The sequence below is a fragment of the Chenopodium album genome, chromosome 4, assembly GCF_948465745.1.
Source record: "Chenopodium album chromosome 4, dcCheAlbu1.1, whole genome shotgun sequence".
Lineage (NCBI taxonomy): Eukaryota > Viridiplantae > Streptophyta > Magnoliopsida > Caryophyllales > Amaranthaceae > Chenopodium > Chenopodium album.
The window spans coordinates 7,584,801-7,604,962 of NC_137837.1; the positions used below are offsets into that span (position 1 = coordinate 7,584,801).

Consider the following 20,162-nt stretch of genomic DNA (forward strand, 5'->3'; position numbering starts at 1 on the left):
ACAATTCAGATCACATGATAAGTTGCTTTTCCCTCTTTTTTTTTTTTTTTTTCTGAACTCAAGTGTGATATTGAAGGTGTTTCAATAATGACTAATAAATTAAGAGTATAGAGGTGTAGAACACAATTATTTGTTATGGGCGACTGGTCGTGTCAGTTCCTTCTTTTAATTGTTAGTCTTGACTGTGCCAACCCACAGCCTACCAGCACACCGTGCACACAAGGCCTTGTGCAGGCCATGTCACCCCCGGTCCAGGCATCTTGCCATGCCTAGTACTCGCGAGACCTCACCCCCAGGTCCTGCCATGCCTAGTAATCACGAGGCCTCGTGCAGGCCATGTCACCCCTAGGTCTTGCCATGCCTAGTAATCACCACAAGGCCTCGTGCCAGGCCATGTCATCCCTAGGCCCGTCTTGATTAGTAATCACCCTCTCTTCTGAAACCAAATTACATGGCTTTCCCTTTCTACTGCTGCACGTTAATTATAACTTGCCACTTCCCTCAATGACAATCACCATCCTTACCATGAGTGCCATCCCTCATTCTTTTTCATTATTGTTCAGTGACGAAAAGACAACCACGGGGGATGTCTAACTTTAAACGCCCCCAAAGACAATGCAAAAAAGAGCCTCAAACAGATGAGCAAAGGCAGTGTATCCAACAGATATGTTGGTTAAAATGCAGCTGTGGATACACAGCAGTGAGAACACGCAAAGCACATTCATAATCAGGAGTCCAGAAAAGCAGCATAGAAAATTCAACTTTCACCAAAATTGGATTATTATTATTATCATTATCAATTGTATGTTACAGAGCTTGGTTACTAAATTCCAGAATTGTATATACTCTGCAAAAGTATAGCTTGGGAGAAGAAAGAAAATAACAACAAAAACATCCTACAAGTACACAAAGGGCAGAAATCAGCGCCCCATATGTACAATTCTTGGAAATTTTTTGATTTGTTTGAAGGTCACTTGAGATAAACTCCACTTAATTCTTGTGTGAATTATCTAAAGGAACAAGATTCCCGTACCGAGCTTCCCTATTATCATGTGAGTTTTTATGCTCATAATATTCAACTACTGCAGCTCCAGCTAAGGCAGCCAATGTAAATGCCTGAGCATGCAACCTGCATTAGAGCATTGACACAGTCAGCAAGTATAAAAAAAAATAATAAATAAAACATGAAGCAAAGGTAGAAAATATATATATACATGGATACTTATATATCTTAATTTTCATCTTGTAGCATAATAGGCATCTCAGTATCCATATACATGTAAAAAGATGACGTTAGGAGCCTAGGAGCTTTCTTAAGTTATACTTACTGCAACTTAAGGTACTCAAACTCATTAATAATGTCAAGCTTTATATACTTTCAAATTGAAACATACAAATGGCTTATTGTCATTGTCAGTTTCTAGAAACATATCCAAAACAATATCTACATGTTGAAATTAGCCTAGAACAAAAGCAATACCTAGTAGAATCACAATATTATGTCAACTCCAATAACACCTATATCCAGTCAACATACTTTGATCATTCAAGAAAAAAAAAAATCACAATAATCCATCACAACCAATAAGAGGGCAGTCATATAAATGAGCTCATAAGCAGAAACAAACTGGTCTATTAAACCTTGCAATGTCCTTAAAAAAATGTAAGAGCAATAGACTACATAAGAATGTTCATGTACAACTGCAGCATATGATTGAAGTCAAGGTAAGTAATTGAAAATCGCGGCTCTGTGATTTAAGTCAGTCCAGAAAATGTATTCTCAAAGTCATCAGAAGCAATAGGACAAACTAATTATAAAAAGGTGCAGTACTCCAGAGTCCAGACTCCATGTAAAAGCAATACTCAAGGTTATAGTACCAACTACCAACACTTTGAAAATTATTTCATGGCTCTCACTCCTATAAATTCAGAATTCAAGAGACTAATAGGGACAATAAGGTAACCCTCAGAGTATAAAAAGTGATAAGAAGTCATAAACTTCAGCAATGCTAGAACATGCATTCATGGTAGTTATGTAGCATAATTATCAACTCTTCAACAAAAAACTATCACCTCTAAACACGAAAGATTTAGGACAACTGATTCTTGTATCGCATATTCATATATATGAAACATGACATCTCCAAATGCTATAAATCTCTGACTTCCAGCAAAGGCGATACCAACAAATCCCATAAAAGATTATCAACTCTGGTCATTTCCATCACTCTTCCTCAGATATATATTTCTCTACAAAACTCAACCTCTAAAACTTCTTTGACCTTTCAAACTTCATAGACCAAAACAGCGAAACACGGGAGAGTTCCCATCAAAAGTATACTACCCCTTGGGCCTAATCCCAGTGATCATTTCATGAAACCAATACATTCAAAAAAGAAAAATGCACCAAGAGTCTAGGAACAACTGAATTCAGTGGCCATACATACTCTCCAAGTGAAATTTATACATCACCTAAACTAAATTTTCAACATTAAATCATACCACCCCTAATTTGAAACCAGAATTGCAAAATTAATACCCTAGTTCTAAATTTGTTGTACAAGTTCAAACTAATTCAATTCAAAAACATAACACCTTCCAAATTTTTTTTATTATATATAATAATCACAACATAACCCCTTTGCATGCATCTTAATCAAGAAATTAAAGAAGATAAACAAAAAAAAATATGAATACAAACCACATAACCTAACCCATGTCCATAATTAATAATAAGCATATAATCAAAGAATAATCAAATCAAGAAATTAACCTAGCGTGGATGATCCTAACACTGGTTTTCATTTGAGGGCGAGACCAATTGTACGCGATCGATCCTGTAATTCCACTCAACCATAAACACCCTGCAAAAATCAACACAATTAATTCAATTCACAATCAAAATTAATCAAAAAAGGGGGTAACTTTAATCAAATTAGGGAAAAATCAAAGAAATTACCGACGGTACGAAGCTTGTGTTGAACAACCCATGACCTAACAGATTCCATGGTGGTTTTGGATTCTTCCGCCATTGTTAAAGATTAAGAATTTAGAATTGATGAAGAAAGAGAGAAAATTGAGGAAAATTGGGAAAGCGGTGAGATATTAAGGAGAGAGATATATAGAGGGCATATGAAAGTGTGCAACTTTGAAACTACCATCTACCTGAATTTCCTGTTTTCAAACCCGTTGGCGGATTGCCGAACACGAATTTCTTTCTTTTTTTTTTCGTAGTCAAAGCACGTCAAACAACGCATGTGAATGGTAAAATGCTAGTTCGATATTTTCGTTTGGCCTAGACACATGTATCATGTTTCATGTATGTAATAGGCTAAGTTTTAATCTATGAAAGGACTTGGTGTTGTTGGGGTATGGCTCATTGAAGATGGAATCCAAACCTTAAGTTGTCTCTAATGTGAAAGGGATGTTTTAGATATGAGTTCAAGCAAGAAACGAATGTGATTGTAAGAACTAATATACTGATTACTTTGAAAAAAATTTAGAGAAATTTGGAATGTCATGACTAGGGGTGAACATGGTCTGGTTTGGTGCGGTTTGAGTATAAACCAAACCAAACCGCAAAATACGGTTTGGTCAAATTTTCAAACCAAACCAAACCATATTAATATTGAAACCAAACCGCACCAAACCGCATTATGGTTCTTTTTCGGTTCAGTTTTATTTTGGTTTGGTTTGTTAACGGGTTTGCCTTTTTTACGATTTAACGTTATTTGGATCAGTTTCATTTCACGTTTACTAAATTATGGTTCGGAACGGTTTTTTATTTCAAAAAGTCGGTTTTTAATCGAGTCGTTTGGATTCGGGCAGTTAAACGATTTTGGTTTGAAGTTTCATAGTACTTGCTAACCTTTCGCTGGTTAACAAGTTTTATATCAAGGCGAGACTTCATCACTTCATATTTAGGCATTAAGCATTATATTATATACAAATTCTCATCGATTTCAAAAATACATATCATGTTATTTCAAGTTTAGTCATACTGATCTTACTAGTTTATTACGAAGTAACGTAGATTATAAAAGTTTAGTGTATTAATGAATTATTATTATTTTACTATCACATTATTAGCTGCTTCTTATTCAATCAACTAACTGATGTGTCATAATCATGATTTGATGAGTTATTGTGACGTCGAAATTACAGTTTGATTTATAGACCGTTCGGTTTGTAAGTGGTTTGGTTTATAAACGGTTCGGTGCAAACGAGTTGCAGTTTATTAACGGTTAGGTGTAAACGGTTTTTACCTCGGTTCAAACGGTTTCGGGTTGGAAACAGTTTCGGGTTAGAAACGGTTCGGTTCCTTTTCGGTTCGGTTTGATTACAGTTCGGTTTAGAACTGGTTCGGTTCTTATACGGTTTGACATTATTCGGATCGGTTCGGTTTCGGGTTTACTTAAATACGGTCCGGGTCGGTTTTCGATTTTACAAAATCGGTTCGGTTCTCATTTGTGTCGGTCGGTTTCGGGCAGTTAAACGGTTTCGGTTTGAAATTTGACAGCACTAATGTTGAGTCAAAGGATAACAAACACAAGTTAGATTTGCCTGGATTATGCTACCACAACATAATGAAATGTGGGCTTGGCTCAGTGTGGACCATCTTTTTTAAAATTTCAACACAACAGGTTGCAAGAGGATTAAGTCTAATTAGGCCCGAACACATGGAACAACTCCACAATCATCTTTAAACTTTAATCAAGCATATATACACTTGTAAATTTGTAATAAATTCAAACAAGGCACACAAAGGAAGACAAGCTAATTCTAGTCTCAATACTCTTAGCCTTATTGTTAATCCCTTTATTCGATATTAATTGTCACACTTGACTTTTTTTTTTTTTTTTAATCAATTTTGATTATCAATTTCTTTGATTAGGTATTAGTAAAAATAATAAAAACTTAATATTCCAATAATACACATTAAGATAAATACTACAACAACAACAAGTTACTTATTAACATTTTAACATATATGTATAATACTCATTCTGTTATTTTTTGTTCTTCCCATTTAGAATCTTGACACTATTTATAAGATGAGAAAATCCTATAATCTAATCTTAATATTAGGGGTGAAACTAATTTGGTTTAAAACCAAACCAAACCGAATTACAAATATGGTTTAGTTTTTTTTTCTAATGTGGTTTGGTTTGGTTTGTAAAATCGAAAAACCGAATTAGAGTGGTTTGGTTTCGGTTTGAGAAACTGAAAAACCGAAACCAGACCGAATTTTTTTTGTTTTTGTAATGTTGAACAATTTTTTTTTTTTGGGATGAAGTGTCGATTTTTTCTTTCTTTCTTTTTTTTTTTTTTTTTTTTCCATCCCAGATTGGCCTCGTTACTTTGAATTAGCACTTGTTAATGTTGTTTTGTTCCTATTATGCTACTGTTATGTTGATTAATACTTCCTCCGTTTTCTTTACTTGCAACACTTCCCTAAAAAGGAAATGTCACAATACTTGCAACACACTATAAAAGAAAAGTTGCTTTAGGGAAAAACTATACTATTTCCCTTAACTAAAGTACATGACTCACTAAATTACACTCTTAACAACCACTCATCCTATTTTAAAGTTTATTATATCATGTAAACCCCGCCTTTCTTAATTACCGCGCTAAAGGGTGTGTTGCATCTAAAAGAAAACGGAGGAAGTATGATATTTCAGTTTGGTTTATATAGTTTGGAAGCCCACAAAAGTTGCAGATTAAGGCCTAAATAAACAAGGCCTAAAAAATTCGGTATGTTCGGTTTTTTTTAATTTAAAACCGAAATTTATATGGTTTGGTTTCAAAAGTAAAGTGATGCGGTGTGGTTTGTAAAATTCAAAAACTGAATTAGAGTGGTTTGGTTTTGGTTTGGGCTATAAACCAAACCGAAAACCGAACTTTCACCCCTACTTAATATACACAATATAACATGTATGAGCAAAAGATAAGCATGACTCAATACCAAAAGATACAACATAACATGAACAAGAGATACGCATGACACACACGAAAAGATACAACACAACATGAGCAAGAGGTAGGCATAACACAACACGCTACTATGCATGATTTTACATTGAGCCAAAAAGATGTTAAAATAAGTTAGATTTAATTTTGCTGCAACTTGACAAAATGCATGGACTTGGGCTCTGTGTGAACTAGTGGTGAGCAAACCGGGTACCCGGTCAAAATTTTAGGACCCGGATCCGGAATTGGTTGTAACCGGATCCTAAATTTCGGAACCGGAATTGGAATTGGTTCAACCGGGTCCTAAAATTTAGGACTTGGAATTGGAATCACCGGCTACCGGTTCCAGTTCCGGGTACCCACTTATGTAAATAATTATTAAAATATATTATAAATTATGATACTTATTTAATTTTATTTTCATTTTTAGCGCTTAACACTTGTATTTATATGTACATCAAGATATTTTATTTATGTTGGGTATTAAAAATAATTTTTTTATTTTACTAACTAGATACATTTAACATATTTTTATTTTAAAAAACTTATTTAGTGTAGCATATGTTAGTTAACCGGGTACCCAACCGGTTCCGGGTCCAAAAAATCAAGAATTGGAATTGGAACCGGTTGCAACCGGTTCCTTAATTTATTACCCGAAATTGGAACCACCGGGTCCAATTCCGACTCCAGACCACCAGTTCCTAACCGGTTCCAATTCAAATTCCGGGTACCCGGAATTTTTGCTCACCACTAGTGTGAACTACCCTTTGGAAAATTTTAACACAACATGTGACGAGTGGGTTAAACATAGCACACGATACAACCCCACATACATCTTTAATCAAGCCTATTCCTATATTAATAAGACATACAAAAGGAAGACAAACACAAAATTCCAATTTCAATACTCTTAGTCGTAGTGTTAATTTAGGCCCTGTTTAGTTCATTTTATATTTGCTTATCTGAATTTATTTGATCTGGTCATTTGATCTAATCTGATTGTCTAATTTGACCTCAAGTGTATGATAATCTATAAAGAAAAACATATCAAGTGTGGTCTTGTTAGATTTGTAATAATGTGTATTTTTATTAATATGTATTTTTCATAATTGTTTTCATTACAAAATTAAAGATATTTAGCAATAAAAAACTGCACATAAAACGATATTTAATCAAAACTTATTTTTTCTGATCTGATTTGAACTTATTTTTTCTGAAATAAGTAAACATAAGTTGAACTAGACATGGCCTTGGTTCCCGAGTTTAGTAGTCTAAAGATAAGCATAGGTAATCTTAGATTCTTAGTTATTGATTACCAAGCTAAGCTTGGTCTAGTGGTAAGGTTGTCACATTCCAACCTTAAAGTTAGGGGTTCACTCCCCACTAGAGACACTTTGAGGGTAGGGATATCTTACCCTCCCCCTCACTCTCAAAATGTCTAACCCACAAATACTGGACCGAAAAAACCGTAAGAGTTGAGGTCCGGTTATGCACTTTCTCCTTAACTTACACACACATACAAAAAAAAAAAAAAAAAAAAAAAAAAAAAAAAAAAAAAAATGAGGGCAATCTTAACAAAACGTTATAATTGCTCAACCTGTAATTATACTATGAGTATGACAAAGCCATAAAGGTGGTGGTAAAAGCTCATGTCCATTTAGTTAATGCTTTTAAAATTTGTTCACCATCTGTATTCCTTTTCAACACTAGCAGGTGTGTCTGAGAACCGAGAGTGAGTGTGACACGACGATGAGGAACAAAGCTTTGCTTTCACTTGCTTCTGCTTCTTCGCCATTTTTAGGTATTCTTCCTTGTTTTCCCCCTCTTTTTATTTCTCCTTTTCCATTTCTATTTCTATTTCATTCCCGATCTTACTCTTATCGTTCCAAACGTTTTCATTTTCATCTTAATGTTGATGATGATGACCCCAAATTGTTCCTTAAATTTGTTAGACAACAATCCAAATTAGGGTTTACTAATGTTGAAATCCCCCTTTCCCATTTCCACCATATGATATCGATGAGACCTCTTCCTTGTATCATTGATTTCTGTATGTTATTGAGTGCCATGTCTAAGATTAAACCCAACCCCCCTTTCTCCACTGTCATTTCTCTTTCTAGGCAGCTCCATTTCTTAGGTCTTCGTCCAAATATTTACTCCCTTACCATCCTTGCTAATTGCTACTGTCGTTTGAACTTTGTTGATTTCGGCTTCTCTGTTCTCGCCAACATTATTAAACTTGGTTTTCAACCTAACATTGTCACCTTTAATACCCTCATTAACGGCTTCGTTCATACTCATCACTTGGACAAAGCTGTTCCTTTATTGGATAAAATTCTCAAGCTTGGCTACCAACCCACATTCTCAAGCCGGTGCTCTCAAACTCCTCAGAAATATGGAGTCTTATGGCCATTTTATGCCTAATGTTGTCATTTATAACACCATCATTGATAGTCTCTGTAAAGACCAGTTATTACCTCAGGCTCTCCGCCTTTTCAAGGAGATGAAAGTCAAGGGAATTTCCCCTGATGTTGTCACCTTTAATACCTTAATTCGAGGTATGTGCACTTTGGGGCAACAGAAAGAGGCTCAACAAATGCTGACTGAGATGTTGGGGGACAACATACCTCCTACCACTAAGACCTACAGCATGTTGATTGATATGTACTGTAAAGATGGCAAGGTTGGTGAAGCAAGGGACATCTTTGTTCACATGACTGAAAGAGGATTTGTTCCTAATATCATCACTTACAGCGCTCTATTAGATGGATATTGTTTACGTGGTGAGATGGATGAGGCAGAAAAGCTTATGGATTTGATGGTTGAAAATGGTTGCAAACCTGATGTAGTTACTTACAACAGCTTAATCAATGGCTATTGCAAGTCTAAAAATATAGACAGAGCTCTCGGTCTGCTCCAAGAAATGCATTGTAACGGATTATCCCCTGATGTTATCACCTACAGCACTCTTATAGATGCCTTGTGCAAGGACAATCAGCTCAAGCTTGCACACCAGTTTTTCAAGGAAATGGAAGCTCGTGGACTAAAGCCAAATGTCATCACTTGGAGCTCATTGCTTGACGGCATGTGTAAGAATGGACAAATTGACGAGGCAATTACAATAATGAAGCAAATGGAGAATACTGGAGTGGTCCCTGATATTGTTACATACAATATCCTAATGGATGGTTTGTGTGATGCTAAACGCCTTAGAGAAGCAGTGGACATCTTCTCCGTTCTTACAACTAAAGGGCTGCATGATGTGCGTGCTTACACCATAATGATAAAAGGGTTTTGTAAAGAAGGGTTGCTCGTTAAAGCTGATGAACTGTTGAAGAATATGGAGGACAATGGATGTTTTCCAAATGATTGTACCTTCAATACAATTATTAGAGGATTTATAGATGGAAAGGATGTTAGGAGAGCTTTAGAGCTTGTCAGCTTAATGAGAAACAAAGAGTTTGCTGCTGATAATCACACTATATCGTCATTTGTGAGCTTACTCAGTGATCCAAATATTGGTGATGAAGACAGGGAATTGCTGAAAAAGTTTCTAGAAAACTGAGCGAGCGATTATTAGGAAAAGTGAAAGGAGCAATGACTAAAACATATATGATCAGCTGTGATAGAGATGTGTACACAGATATTGTGAATGACTTGTGAATCAGTAAGTCAAATATTTAATGTGTAACTTTTGATTGATTGTAGGAAAAAGCATTAACACCTGTGATTTGGAACCTTTGATTTTACTTCTTTTTGGGCTTGCTTTTACTTGAAAAGTGCTCATGGAAGCAGATGTGGATTGGCCTATTGTATTAATTTGCGTGTGTTTACTTGGTATCTTCCAGCGAGTTGCATTTGTTTTCTTATTATTCTTTGAATATCAATGGAGCCAGAGCTCAAGTTTAGCTATATCTTACTATCTAAGCCACGATACAACCATGGAAGATGCTAGGTTCAAGCACAGGGCATTTAAGGTCAATAACACCAATCGTGTCAACTTTGCTAAGGGCAAATTATTGCAGCACACAAGAATCTACTTGTACTTTAGTTTAATCCATTCATTTGAGATGTGTTAATACTATGTCCCTAGGTGTGTTTCAGCTCTCTGCAGAATAAGTACCCATTGAAGTCACTGTCTCATTAAAGATTTTGCTTCTTCAGGGCACTAGGAACTTGCTGTACTAATTTCATGTTTTGATCACATAGCATAGTTATAATTTCAAGATTATATCATTTTGACATGGTCTTCTTCTGTTATTTTCTTTTCTTTTTCCCATTCTGAAAAAAAGAAGAAAAGAAGCAAAAGGGGTAAAAAAAAACCCTCAGGTTTAGAGATCAGTTTAAGCTGGTTAAGCAGCAATATAAAAGATACAGCCCGGTTTATAAGAACGTTGCCCAATCTAATTGGAGCTCTAATAGACTATATAGCAAAGTCTGCAGAATTGTGATATGCTTGTTCGCAGACTTGACTTGTTTGCAGATTTTAGTTTGTTTATTTGCAAATTAGAATGTGATTGGGGCTTCTGATTTTTTTTTTTTTTTTTTTTTTTTTTTTTTTTTTTTCCAGTATATTTTACTAGGCTTTCCTACTGAGTTGTATTTGTATAGCATGCTAATTTGGACTGATTTTTTCTCATTTCTGTTTTGGTTTACAGCATAGATTTTCTGTTTTGCAGTACTAAATATTAAATTCTGAGTCATGTTCTCATTCTCCTTTGTTATGTAGATTTGTAAGAGGTGCAAGGTCATGAGCACAACTGGTTTTGAGAGGAAGAAAGAAACAATGAGACTGGATTTCGACATGGTAGCTGAGTTAGTAACTAATCAAACTGCACTACTTTTAGTCATCTGAAGTGTTCAGTATAGGAAACAATGTTTATACTTGGTTGGAAAAACAATTTCATTTACTAGATTGTACAACCTCGGCTACTGCAAAGAAGTAGTGTTTTGGTCGATTCGAGTGTGAGGCTGAACCAAACCAAACCAACGGACCAACCCAACAACATGTTAAATAAGGCTGCTCAAGTTATAACATTCAGTAAACATCGAAAATACTACCAATATATTACAGTAAAGTATCTTGTGGGTTGTGGCAAATAGCTCTTTTCTTCTAAATCTGCCCAAATAGCTCTTTTCTTTTAAATCAACTATATAACCATTTCAATCAACTAACTCTCAAATACTTCGTATAAGTGTTTAAAATTTAAATACTCTTAATATAATTTTGACTATCACTAATATATGTTAATGTCCTTATTGGTAATTTTGCACACTCAAACACGTATTAGCTAAAAATTATTAATCAAACATTCTTATACAATCAACTAATCAATCCAACTAATACAATAAGCTAGTTTGATCATTTTTAAAACAAATTTAAATGTTTGGTAAATAACTTATTAAAAGACCTATCAAAAAAAAAAAAAAAAATTATTAAAAGAGCTATTTCGGCTCAAAAACTCTGTTAGAAAAAGCTCTTTATAAGAACGAATGCATATCTTATAAAGCCTCAGCCTCAACCATCAATTCTCAATCTAAATCTCACTCATAAATGCTCAAATTCTCACTTCAACACACCATACGTAATAGGAATATTTTATTATTATTATTATTTTTAGGGTAATGCTATACATAGCTCTTAAGGCTATATATAAGCATTAAAAACACAATCGAAAATTGTATTAAATTAGGAATTCATGACAAAAATACGCATAGATCAATGTAATTAGTGTGAATTTGTATTTTCTAAATTTTAACAATTTTCAAGAGTATTTTTAATGCTTATATATAGCTTTAAGGGCTATGTATTGCATTTTCCTTATTTTTAATTTACCAAATGTCTAATTTTCATTATTTATTTATTTACAAATTTAATTTTGAATTTGATGCCTTCCTTAATCTTTTCCAAAATCACCAAAAAAAAAAAAAAAAGAGCCAACCAAACAAAGCTCAACAACATAAAAGCAATTCCCTCCTAAGATGGTGCCACGTGGATAAACAAAAAGATCAAACGTCTGGCGCACAATAAAACCGTAGGTTAAAAGCAGTGAATCCAATCTCCACCTTTATAAAACCCTATTTTCTCTCTCCTCTCATAACTGCTTTCCAGAGACTTCTAAATTTCACGGTAAGTTGCGTCTTCTTCTCCTTTTTTTATTTTCCATAATTGTTTTCTTCTGATTTTATTGTGCTTAAATCATCGAAAATTCAATTTAATTTATAATTCTTTAATTAATAAGTTGTTCAGTTAACTATTTCATCGTAGCAGTTAAGTTTGGTAATTTCGCTTTTTTTCTGGTTTTTTTGGCATATTTTTTTAATAACATGATTTCTTAGCTGGGTTGATTAAAACTAGGTTTTGGATTATTATTGATTTGTGGTAATTCGAATTAATTTTGGGATTTTTATTGTCAATTACCTTATTTTTTGAAATTTGATGGTACATCGACGTCTTATTCTATTAAATTAACGTTGAATTCTTGTTTTCTTGTGAGTTTAATTGTCCATTTTAAAAAAAAATTAAGTTTTATTTTTTTAGTTAGAATTGTCATATTACTTTTTGTTTTTTAATCGTAATTAGCTCAATTTTGGGAATTTTTGTGATGTTGAATTGATTCATCAGAATGAAGATTATCCAATTTATTACACTTAATTCTTACTCCGTAGTATGTAGATTATAGGCAACTGCTGTAGTTTTTGACACGAGCTCGAAATATTGTTCTAAAGAAAATCTTTTGATTATTTAACTTTTCGGATTAAAATTTGCTTATTCGAATTTAAAATTTTGATAGCTAATTCAATATGTGAATAATTAGATTTGTCTAAATTTTTGTTAAAATAGATTGTTTTCTTGTTTTGGAGGGAATTTTTTTTACAGAATCCTGGAAATTCTGATAGTTGGCTATATTTTGCTGTGCAGCTTTTGTCAAGTTTTAATCTTTGTGAAGGGTTGAAGAAAAACATGACTAGACGAATTTACCGTACTATTTACGTTGGTAATCTTCCCGGTGATATTCGCGAGAGAGAAGTCGAGGATATCTTTTACAAGGTTGGTCTTTATATAAGTTTATGTGCCCCATCTTGAATATGAGTATTGTCCTTGAAATGAATTATTAATATTCTACTAATTTATTAATAAATATCCAAGGTTAAGTTTGTGTAGTTAGAGATGAATATTCTATATGTGCTATTGTTGATGTTGTCATGATGTATTGATAACCGCAGTAGTTATTTGACGTTGTATTTCTCTGGATTGCGGAGGCTTTATTCTAGCCGTTTGAGATTGACAGAATATATTGTAGTAGCTGAGTTAGGCACACCTATTTTTGGATTAGCGAAGGCAGAAGAGATGAGAAATATTTAGGCTATTGGTATGTCCTTATGTGATATTGTGTTGCTGAACGATAGATAATAATATATTGATGATCAATCTTTTCAAACCAACATGTGTGTAGTGTGCAGGACATACACGAGAATCAATGGTGGGGAGTACAACTCTAATATATGTCAATTTCGAAAAAAATATTTGTTATGTAATATGTCATTCACAGTGTCTCGTGATGCTCTCGGTTAAAAGTGTCAATTAAGAATGGTTGAATGATGATCCTACATGGGCCAAAACAATATAGAAAAGAAATTAGGATTGTGCTTCTCGCTCAAGAAAAAATGTACATAGGAGACAAATATAGCGCCTGTATGAGGGTTTTTATATTTTATTTTAAATAAATAATAATGACAAATTTGTGTTATTGTGTGTGTGCGTGTGTGTGTGTGTGTGTCGGGGGGTTATTATTCTGTTTAAAACCAGTGTTGGTTGCAATCAAAAGAATATGTTTGTATGGCCAACTCAGAAATTAGAATTTACTTTAGTTGTTCTTGGTCAGAGATGTAAAAAATGTAATTATGGTAGCTAAGTAAAACAAGCGACTACTCACTATTTGTTTACGCTCTGATGCAGTATGGCCCAATCGTTGACATTGATCTGAAGATTCCACCACGGCCTCCTGGTTATGCTTTTGTTGAGGTGAGGTCAATTTTGATTGGGAGAGAGTGAGCTGGGATTAGATGGGTGAATATTATGAACTTGTAGTTTCTTTCCCTTATTTCTCAGTTTGTCATTTTTTTTTTTTTTTTGTTATATGTTCTTTACAGTTTGAAGATGAACGTGATGCTGAAGATGCTGTGTGTGGCCGTAATGGTTATGATTTTGACGGGCATCGTTTGCGGGTTAGTATGCTTGGGTCCTATTTTGCTGCCTGTCTATCTGAGCTTCCGTTTTTTGTCTGTTTAGTGTTGCAACACTTACAACGGTGTTCTGAACTCTTTAGGTGGAATTTGCTCATGGTGGTCGAGGATCCCTATCATCTGACCGTCACAGCAGTTATGGAGGCAGCAGTTATAGGGGTGGAGCACCCAAGCACACTGACTATAGAGGTTAGTCTTGTACTCTTGCTTCTCAAGTGATATCTTTTTGGTTATTTTACTGCTCTAAGAAATTCTAATGTTGGTGTTTGTGCAGTCATGGTCACTGGACTGCCGTCATCTGCTTCTTGGCAAGACCTTAAGGTGAGTGATAAAATTTTTTAAGCTAGATAGGATTAAGGAATCATTGTGCTGTGCAGTTGTGTTTCGTGCATGATTGTTATGTTAAATTTTCTCCTTTCCATTGTATATCCACTGTCTATTGTTCATGCTTTTTTCTGATCTACTTATTATATTCTTCACTATTAGGATCACATGCGACGAGCCGGAGATGTTTGTTTTTCAGATGTATTCAAGGATCGTCGTTATGGTGGTAAGTTGGTGCACTTGATGCCTTGAATTTCTGCTTTCTAAGTGCTTCTTGCATCCGTGTCTATGATTGCTTGCTCAATATATGGTTTGGTGATATGGGTGCTTTAGGGTGGAATTGTGCTTTGCTGCAGTGCATCTTATGTTGAATATATATGTAATGATTTAAGCTGTCCCAGCAACATTTCAGAGAAGAATAATTATGAAAAAGAGACAGATCAAAGCAAAGGAGAGAGAGTAACTATTATTATCATGTACGGGGTATTGATTTTTCCAGTATAAGTGTGTTCTGATAATCAAGGAATTCGAGAGGCCTTGAGCTCTCCTTGTAATAATATGGAAAACATTTTCTGGATACTATCAAAATCTATTGTGCCCTTAGGTGCCACACTTGCCGGAAAGCCGGAGTATTTCAGCATGATTGGGATTTGGGAGACCCTAGGGTGGGTCATTAGAATGTAATCACTCAACTCTATGAAGATGAAATATGTAAGGGTTGGATATTTATATATTATCTGGGTCACTGGGTGACAAAAATAGAAGAATAGTTGGACTATTAACTTAATCTTATTGCTTTAATTCTAGACGGAAACTGTGACATCTGGTCTTATATTTATTTGTTGACTAAATACTCACCTTTCTGTTTGACTTATATATTTCCTTGAGCTTTTTACACCCTCTTGTTTTAGACATTTTCTTAAGTCTTATCTGGAATCCGTCACAATATTCACTTTTTACTATGGCATATTAATCATCATTCTACCTAAAAAGGCCCATGGTCCTTTTTGCAAGCCTGCATGTGATAGATGCTGATGTGTATGTACAACGTAATAATGTTGAAGGATAAGTATTATCTTGCTGCATTAGTTTGAACTTCGCTCATTTTGTATCATAGTTTGGATTATTATGAGTCCAGAAAAAAAAAATATGTTTATGTTCTTTGGGTTCATCTGTAAAAGTTGGGATGTTTTGTGCATTGCATGCTTATATCTGTATATAATACTCTTCATCTGATTGACTATTTTTTTGCAGGCATGACTGGAGTTGTTGAATATGCAAGTTATGATGATATGAAGCGTGCTGTAAGTTAGTTTGGTTCTGTATGTTGTTAAGAGGCAGTTTTTACTTTCTATGTCCCTTTCCTTGGGGTTTAATTTGGCATTACTTATCATGCAGGTCAGGAAACTGGATGATTCTGAGTTTCGTAATGCATTCTCTCGTGCTTATATTCGAGTATGTCTCACGTCAAACTGATTCTTGAAATGTGTATATTTGTTTGAATTATATATATATATATATATATATATATATATATATATATATATATATATATATATATATATATATATATATATATATATATATTTCTTTTTCTAATCTATATTGTGCCTGTAGGTGAAAGAGTACTCCAGGAGTCTGAGTCCAGATGATAGGTCGAGAAGTAGAAGCTACAGCCGTGGCCGTAGTTACAGCCGAAGCAGAAGCCGAAGCTGCAGCTACAGGTGCTGTTATTTGTTTTAAGTTGGAAATTGTTGTGAAGTTCCATGATATGATAGCATGTTGATGTGGTTTATTCTGATGCAGCATTTCTCCAAGAAAAAGTTCACGACGTTCTTATTCCAGATCTCCTTCAAGGTCTCCCTCAAGATCCCCTTCTCGTTCTCGTTCTAGGTATGTTGTTGTTCTTGTAACTTGTGCTTATTAGTCAGACATTTTCTAGTATCAGTTACTTGCCTGTTTAAGGCTTGCCTGTTTAAGGGTTAATTAGATGGCTATCGGTGTTTCATTATATTTCAAGAAACTGCTTAGCTTATACCAATGACATAGCTAGTTGGTTTATGTTTAGCTTCTATTGATGGGCCAGATTCTGGTGACAGGCAATATTCTACTGATTATCCCTGCTTAATCTTAATTTAAAGATAAATTGGTTACATGTTAGCTTCTAGTGTTGAGCCAGGATTATGTAATTGGTAAGATTATGTTGCACTATATTTCTCTGATCTAACCTTGGTTAAGCAATGCACTGTTTGATTATCCTTTTGGCTGGTATAAGAGGGAACATTATAATGTACTCCACTTTGAAGTATAACAGCCCATTTACAGGAGGGCTTCTTTCTTGGTAATAGCAAGAATAGTACCAACCATAGTGTGAATTTCTGTGTTTTATTGATGGGCAAGCATCTCTATGGGACAATATAGTTATCTTGGTATCAGCCCATTATAGATAATGGCATAAAATATACTGGATCCAGCATGCAAGAGTATGTATCTTTCAAATTAGAAATTACTAGTTTTGGGTGCTGCAAGACTGGATCATCTACCTATATGTGGATCATTCTTTTTTACTCTGTAGATTATTGGGAAGGCCATCAAGGATTCAGCAAATGTTGGGTTGTTATTACAAGTTGTAACCTCTTCCCCCTCTAGATTATCTATTTGTGCAATAATTTATTTTTATTTTTTTTATTTTTTTTTATTTTTTTATTTTTTTTATTTTTTTTTTATTTTTTTTTATTTTATTTTATCTAGTGCACATTCTCTTTCTTTATTTTCTTTGGTCTATGGGTGTTCTTTGTCTTGGGTGATGCCAGAATGGGAGTATGGAATAGTATGTAGTTTAGGTTTTTTGGGACCTAGAGAAATGATCTTTTTCATTGTCTATTTATGTTCTATCTGTTTTAATCATTTAACATCTGCACGGTATTGGTTATTTTGCTTGCTGCCTATCAGATGCATTTATGTGCAGTCGGGTGTCATATTTGTAGGCTATTGACCTGTTTTTGTTTTGGGTGGCGATTTGTGCTTTTTATGTCAGCATTGTTTGCATTTTTTCTGTCAATGAAATTGAAAAGTAAAGGATGGTGCCAAATTTCATTTTGATTTGTTACTTAAATTTTTGTAGTTGGAGCGATGGACTGTGGTGAGTAAAGAGGAGTCATTGGATACATGCAGGTAGTTTGTCTCGTATATGCCATATGATGTGATGAATTTATTAGGACATGGCATTTTAGTGCTCTACTATGTCTAGTGACATTATGCTTTTTATATTTAGATCTGAAGAATTTGGAACCGTATTTTTGTTATTCATCTTACAATGCCTTGTTTTTCAAGTTATGTGGAGTTTTGTCCAGTAAATAAATATGCATATTATAGGGATAAGTTGAAACTAAAGATGGAACATTCGAAAGTGAAAATGTAGATAAAACAGACAGATTTTCCAAATTAAACCTGCCTCTTGATGGATTTTTAGGACACGGTCGTATTTGAAACATATGAGATGTTGCCTAATTGTTTTAATGAGTTTATGAAGCTTGTCTTCTTTGTTTCGTAGATCCAGCTCTTTGCGGCAGTCTGGGGATTGGACATAGGGGCTTGGATCTATTTCACATCAAACCTTGCTCATTTCCATCCAGGCTAGCGTTGTTTTATATTTGTTGGATGTGTTCACTATTGGGAATTATGATTGTTGGATAAATAATAAAGGTATTATGTTTGGTGGAGGTTTTGGATGTGAGCTGGCAAAATCTTTGGTTCTATAAGAAAGAACTGGATTCTCATATGTGCTCTAGTGTCTTGGAACACAGAGCAGTTGTAGCCCAATTGCATAAGCATGAGATTTGGTAGGACTCGTGGTAAAAGGATATTGGTAGATACAATGTTCTATGCAATTTAAGTGCGAAACATGGTTTTGGGCCTTTGCTACACATTGGTGAACATGATATTCCACACCGATCTGACTGGATGGTAAGGTTGGAATTTCTTGCTCTAGTCCAAAATGGCTCTCTGATGGTAAGGTTGGAATTTCTTGCTCTAGTCCAGAATGGCTCTCTTTCCACTTCCCCTTACTGGTGTAATTTTTCTGTATAGTTTTGAGTAAAGGCAAACCAAGGTCCAAAATCACCCTGTTGAATTCTTGTCAAAATCATAACTAATTGCTGAATCTGTTAAATTTATGACAAATTGCTGAGGCTGTCAAATTTATTTAGACTGACATTTTACCAATGCTCTATTTGATTTTCAGATCTTTATCAAGGTCCAAATCTCCAGTTCGCCGTTCTGTTAGCAGAAGTGTCAGTCGATCACGTTCTCCAGCTGTATGATTTCTTCTGTTATGTTCTGTAAATCATATTCTCTTTTTCAACTGCTGTGTAATCTACAAATTTGTGAACATGCAATGTTGTGTATTGCAGGCAAGATCTGATAGAAGTCGTTCTGTCGAGTCTGAGGAGCGTTGCTGAATCGAGAAGTTTATTACTGCACAAAATAGTGGATGAGTGTAACGTTAAAGAGCTGTGCTGTAGCATATACTTGGGAGTAGAATTGTTAGAATTAGCTGATAATGTACACTCTTGCTATATTGGGACTAGGGCGCGAGGAGTTTACTCAGTAGATCAGATTAGTGAATTTCTCATCAGGGATCTGAACTTGCTGTTGCAGATTTTTAGTTTTCTATTAAGCAATTGACTAATTTGGTCGACTTAGTTGGTCAATAAATGATCTAAGAATTGTGGTTGTAAGATTCTTATGTATTGGTTTAAAATCTATTGCTTTTATAAATGTTTGGTAAAAGCTGAAGCTACTACACGTAAACAAAAGTAAAAATGGTTTTCTGAAACCCATTGTTACGTTACAGTTTTCAGAATTTCACTTCAGACTAAACATAAAACCCTCTTTAAATTTATGCTAAAACCCTTGAAATTATACGAGTATTAATGGCTAGAGAATTCGACTTCTTCAAGATAACCTCACTAAAAACAGTCCCCCATTGGTTAATGTTGTCAAGAATTGCATATGCATTAGCCCTTGTGGCGGAGGCAATGGCCTGGGTTGAGGTTGTCACTAAAATCCTATAAGCAATATTGGAAAGAGACTACTAGCATCCAACCCAGGAAAGATCCTTAGTTAAATTTATTGTTGGTGATATTCGTCATGTGGCTGGTAAGCTTGAGTTATGTTCTTTTTCCTTTTATCCTAGGATGTGTAATAAAAAATAAAGTTGCTGACTCCTTAGCCAAATTAGCCACCTCTTGGCAAGAATTAATTTGGATGGAGGATTGTCACCACTCTGTAACCTCTCTTGTCATCTGACTCATCTCTGGCAAGGTCTTGATTTTTAATACATAAGCTCGTTTTTTGGTGTTTGTCAAAAAAAAAAAAAAAAAAAATACTAGGAGTAAAAAATCAAGATTTATTCAAAAGAGTATTATAAATTATTGATTTTTCATAGAAGTTTTATAAGTATAACCTTATCAATCATGAAATATAAATGTCATTAAATCGTAAAAACTATAAATCACATGTTATCTTCATAATAATAAAAAAATAATTAAAAAAAAAAAAAAGAAATTAGTGTATCTTAATTAAAATAAAAAAATAAAAAAAAAAAATCATTAATC

The 20,162-nt window shown here is 34.3% G+C and overlaps 2 protein-coding genes and 1 pseudogene across 7 annotated transcripts; 2 read left to right on the forward strand and 1 right to left on the reverse strand.

The window, feature by feature from the left end:
* Positions 1 to 762: 762 nt before the first annotated feature.
* LOC145626551 (uncharacterized) lies at positions 763 to 3,168 on the reverse strand. The gene is made up of 3 exons (XM_081679003.1): positions 2,960 to 3,168; positions 2,774 to 2,864; positions 763 to 1,129 (listed from the first exon to the last, which is right to left on the reverse strand). Exons 1-3 carry the CDS (start codon positions 3,030 to 3,032, stop codon positions 991 to 993), a joined length of 303 nt encoding a protein of 100 aa, XP_081535129.1. The 5' UTR covers positions 3,033 to 3,168; the 3' UTR covers positions 763 to 990.
* A 4,490-nt stretch (positions 3,169 to 7,658) lies between these two features.
* LOC145626552 (uncharacterized) lies at positions 7,659 to 10,825 on the forward strand (annotated as a pseudogene). The gene is made up of 2 exons (XR_014111024.1): positions 7,659 to 9,640; positions 10,703 to 10,825. The product of XR_014111024.1 is annotated as an uncharacterized LOC145626552 (transcript).
* A 1,240-nt stretch (positions 10,826 to 12,065) lies between these two features.
* Positions 12,066 to 19,243, forward strand: LOC145628792 (serine/arginine-rich splicing factor SR30-like). 5 transcript variants are annotated; one of them, XR_014111485.1, is made up of 14 exons: positions 12,068 to 12,103; positions 12,896 to 13,024; positions 13,934 to 13,999; positions 14,128 to 14,202; positions 14,304 to 14,409; positions 14,495 to 14,541; positions 14,707 to 14,770; positions 15,799 to 15,848; positions 15,943 to 15,999; positions 16,162 to 16,268; positions 16,351 to 16,437; positions 17,669 to 17,718; positions 18,098 to 18,860; positions 18,957 to 19,031. XR_014111485.1 is itself a non-coding variant. In XM_081681198.1 (13 exons), the coding sequence occupies exons 2-13, from the start codon at positions 12,938 to 12,940 to the stop codon at positions 19,002 to 19,004; spliced, it is 867 nt and encodes a 288-aa protein (XP_081537324.1). In that variant the 5' UTR covers positions 12,070 to 12,103; positions 12,896 to 12,937; the 3' UTR covers positions 19,005 to 19,243. The 5 variants fall into 5 exon arrangements, 2 of the variants coding, with proteins under 2 accessions (XP_081537323.1, XP_081537324.1); XR_014111486.1 differs by having other exon boundaries at positions 18,788 to 18,860; positions 18,957 to 19,021; XR_014111484.1 differs by lacking the exon at positions 17,669 to 17,718 and having other exon boundaries at positions 12,066 to 12,103.
* The last annotated feature ends 919 nt before the right edge of the window (positions 19,244 to 20,162 follow it).

What these genes read in the sequence shown, in the direction of transcription:
- LOC145626551 (XM_081679003.1), bottom strand. Translation starts at nt 3,032, where the DNA reads ATGGCGGAAGAATCCAAAACCACCATGGAATCTGTTAGGTCATGGGTT. An exon ending in ACACAAGCTTCGTACCGTCG is followed by an intron (nt 2,865 to 2,959) that starts GTAATTTCTTTG and finishes TGATTTTTGCAG; the next exon opens with GGTGTTTATGGTTGAGTGGA. An exon ending in GTTAGGATCATCCACGCTAG is followed by an intron (nt 1,130 to 2,773) that starts GTTAATTTCTTG and finishes GCTCTAATGCAG; the next exon opens with GTTGCATGCTCAGGCATTTA.
- LOC145628792 (XM_081681198.1), top strand. Translation starts at nt 12,938, where the DNA reads ATGACTAGACGAATTTACCGTACTATTTACGTTGGTAATCTTCCCGGT. An exon ending in TTGACGGGCATCGTTTGCGG is followed by an intron (nt 14,203 to 14,303) that starts GTTAGTATGCTT and finishes TGAACTCTTTAG; the next exon opens with GTGGAATTTGCTCATGGTGG. An exon ending in AGCCGAAGCTGCAGCTACAG is followed by an intron (nt 16,269 to 16,350) that starts GTGCTGTTATTT and finishes ATTCTGATGCAG; the next exon opens with CATTTCTCCAAGAAAAAGTT.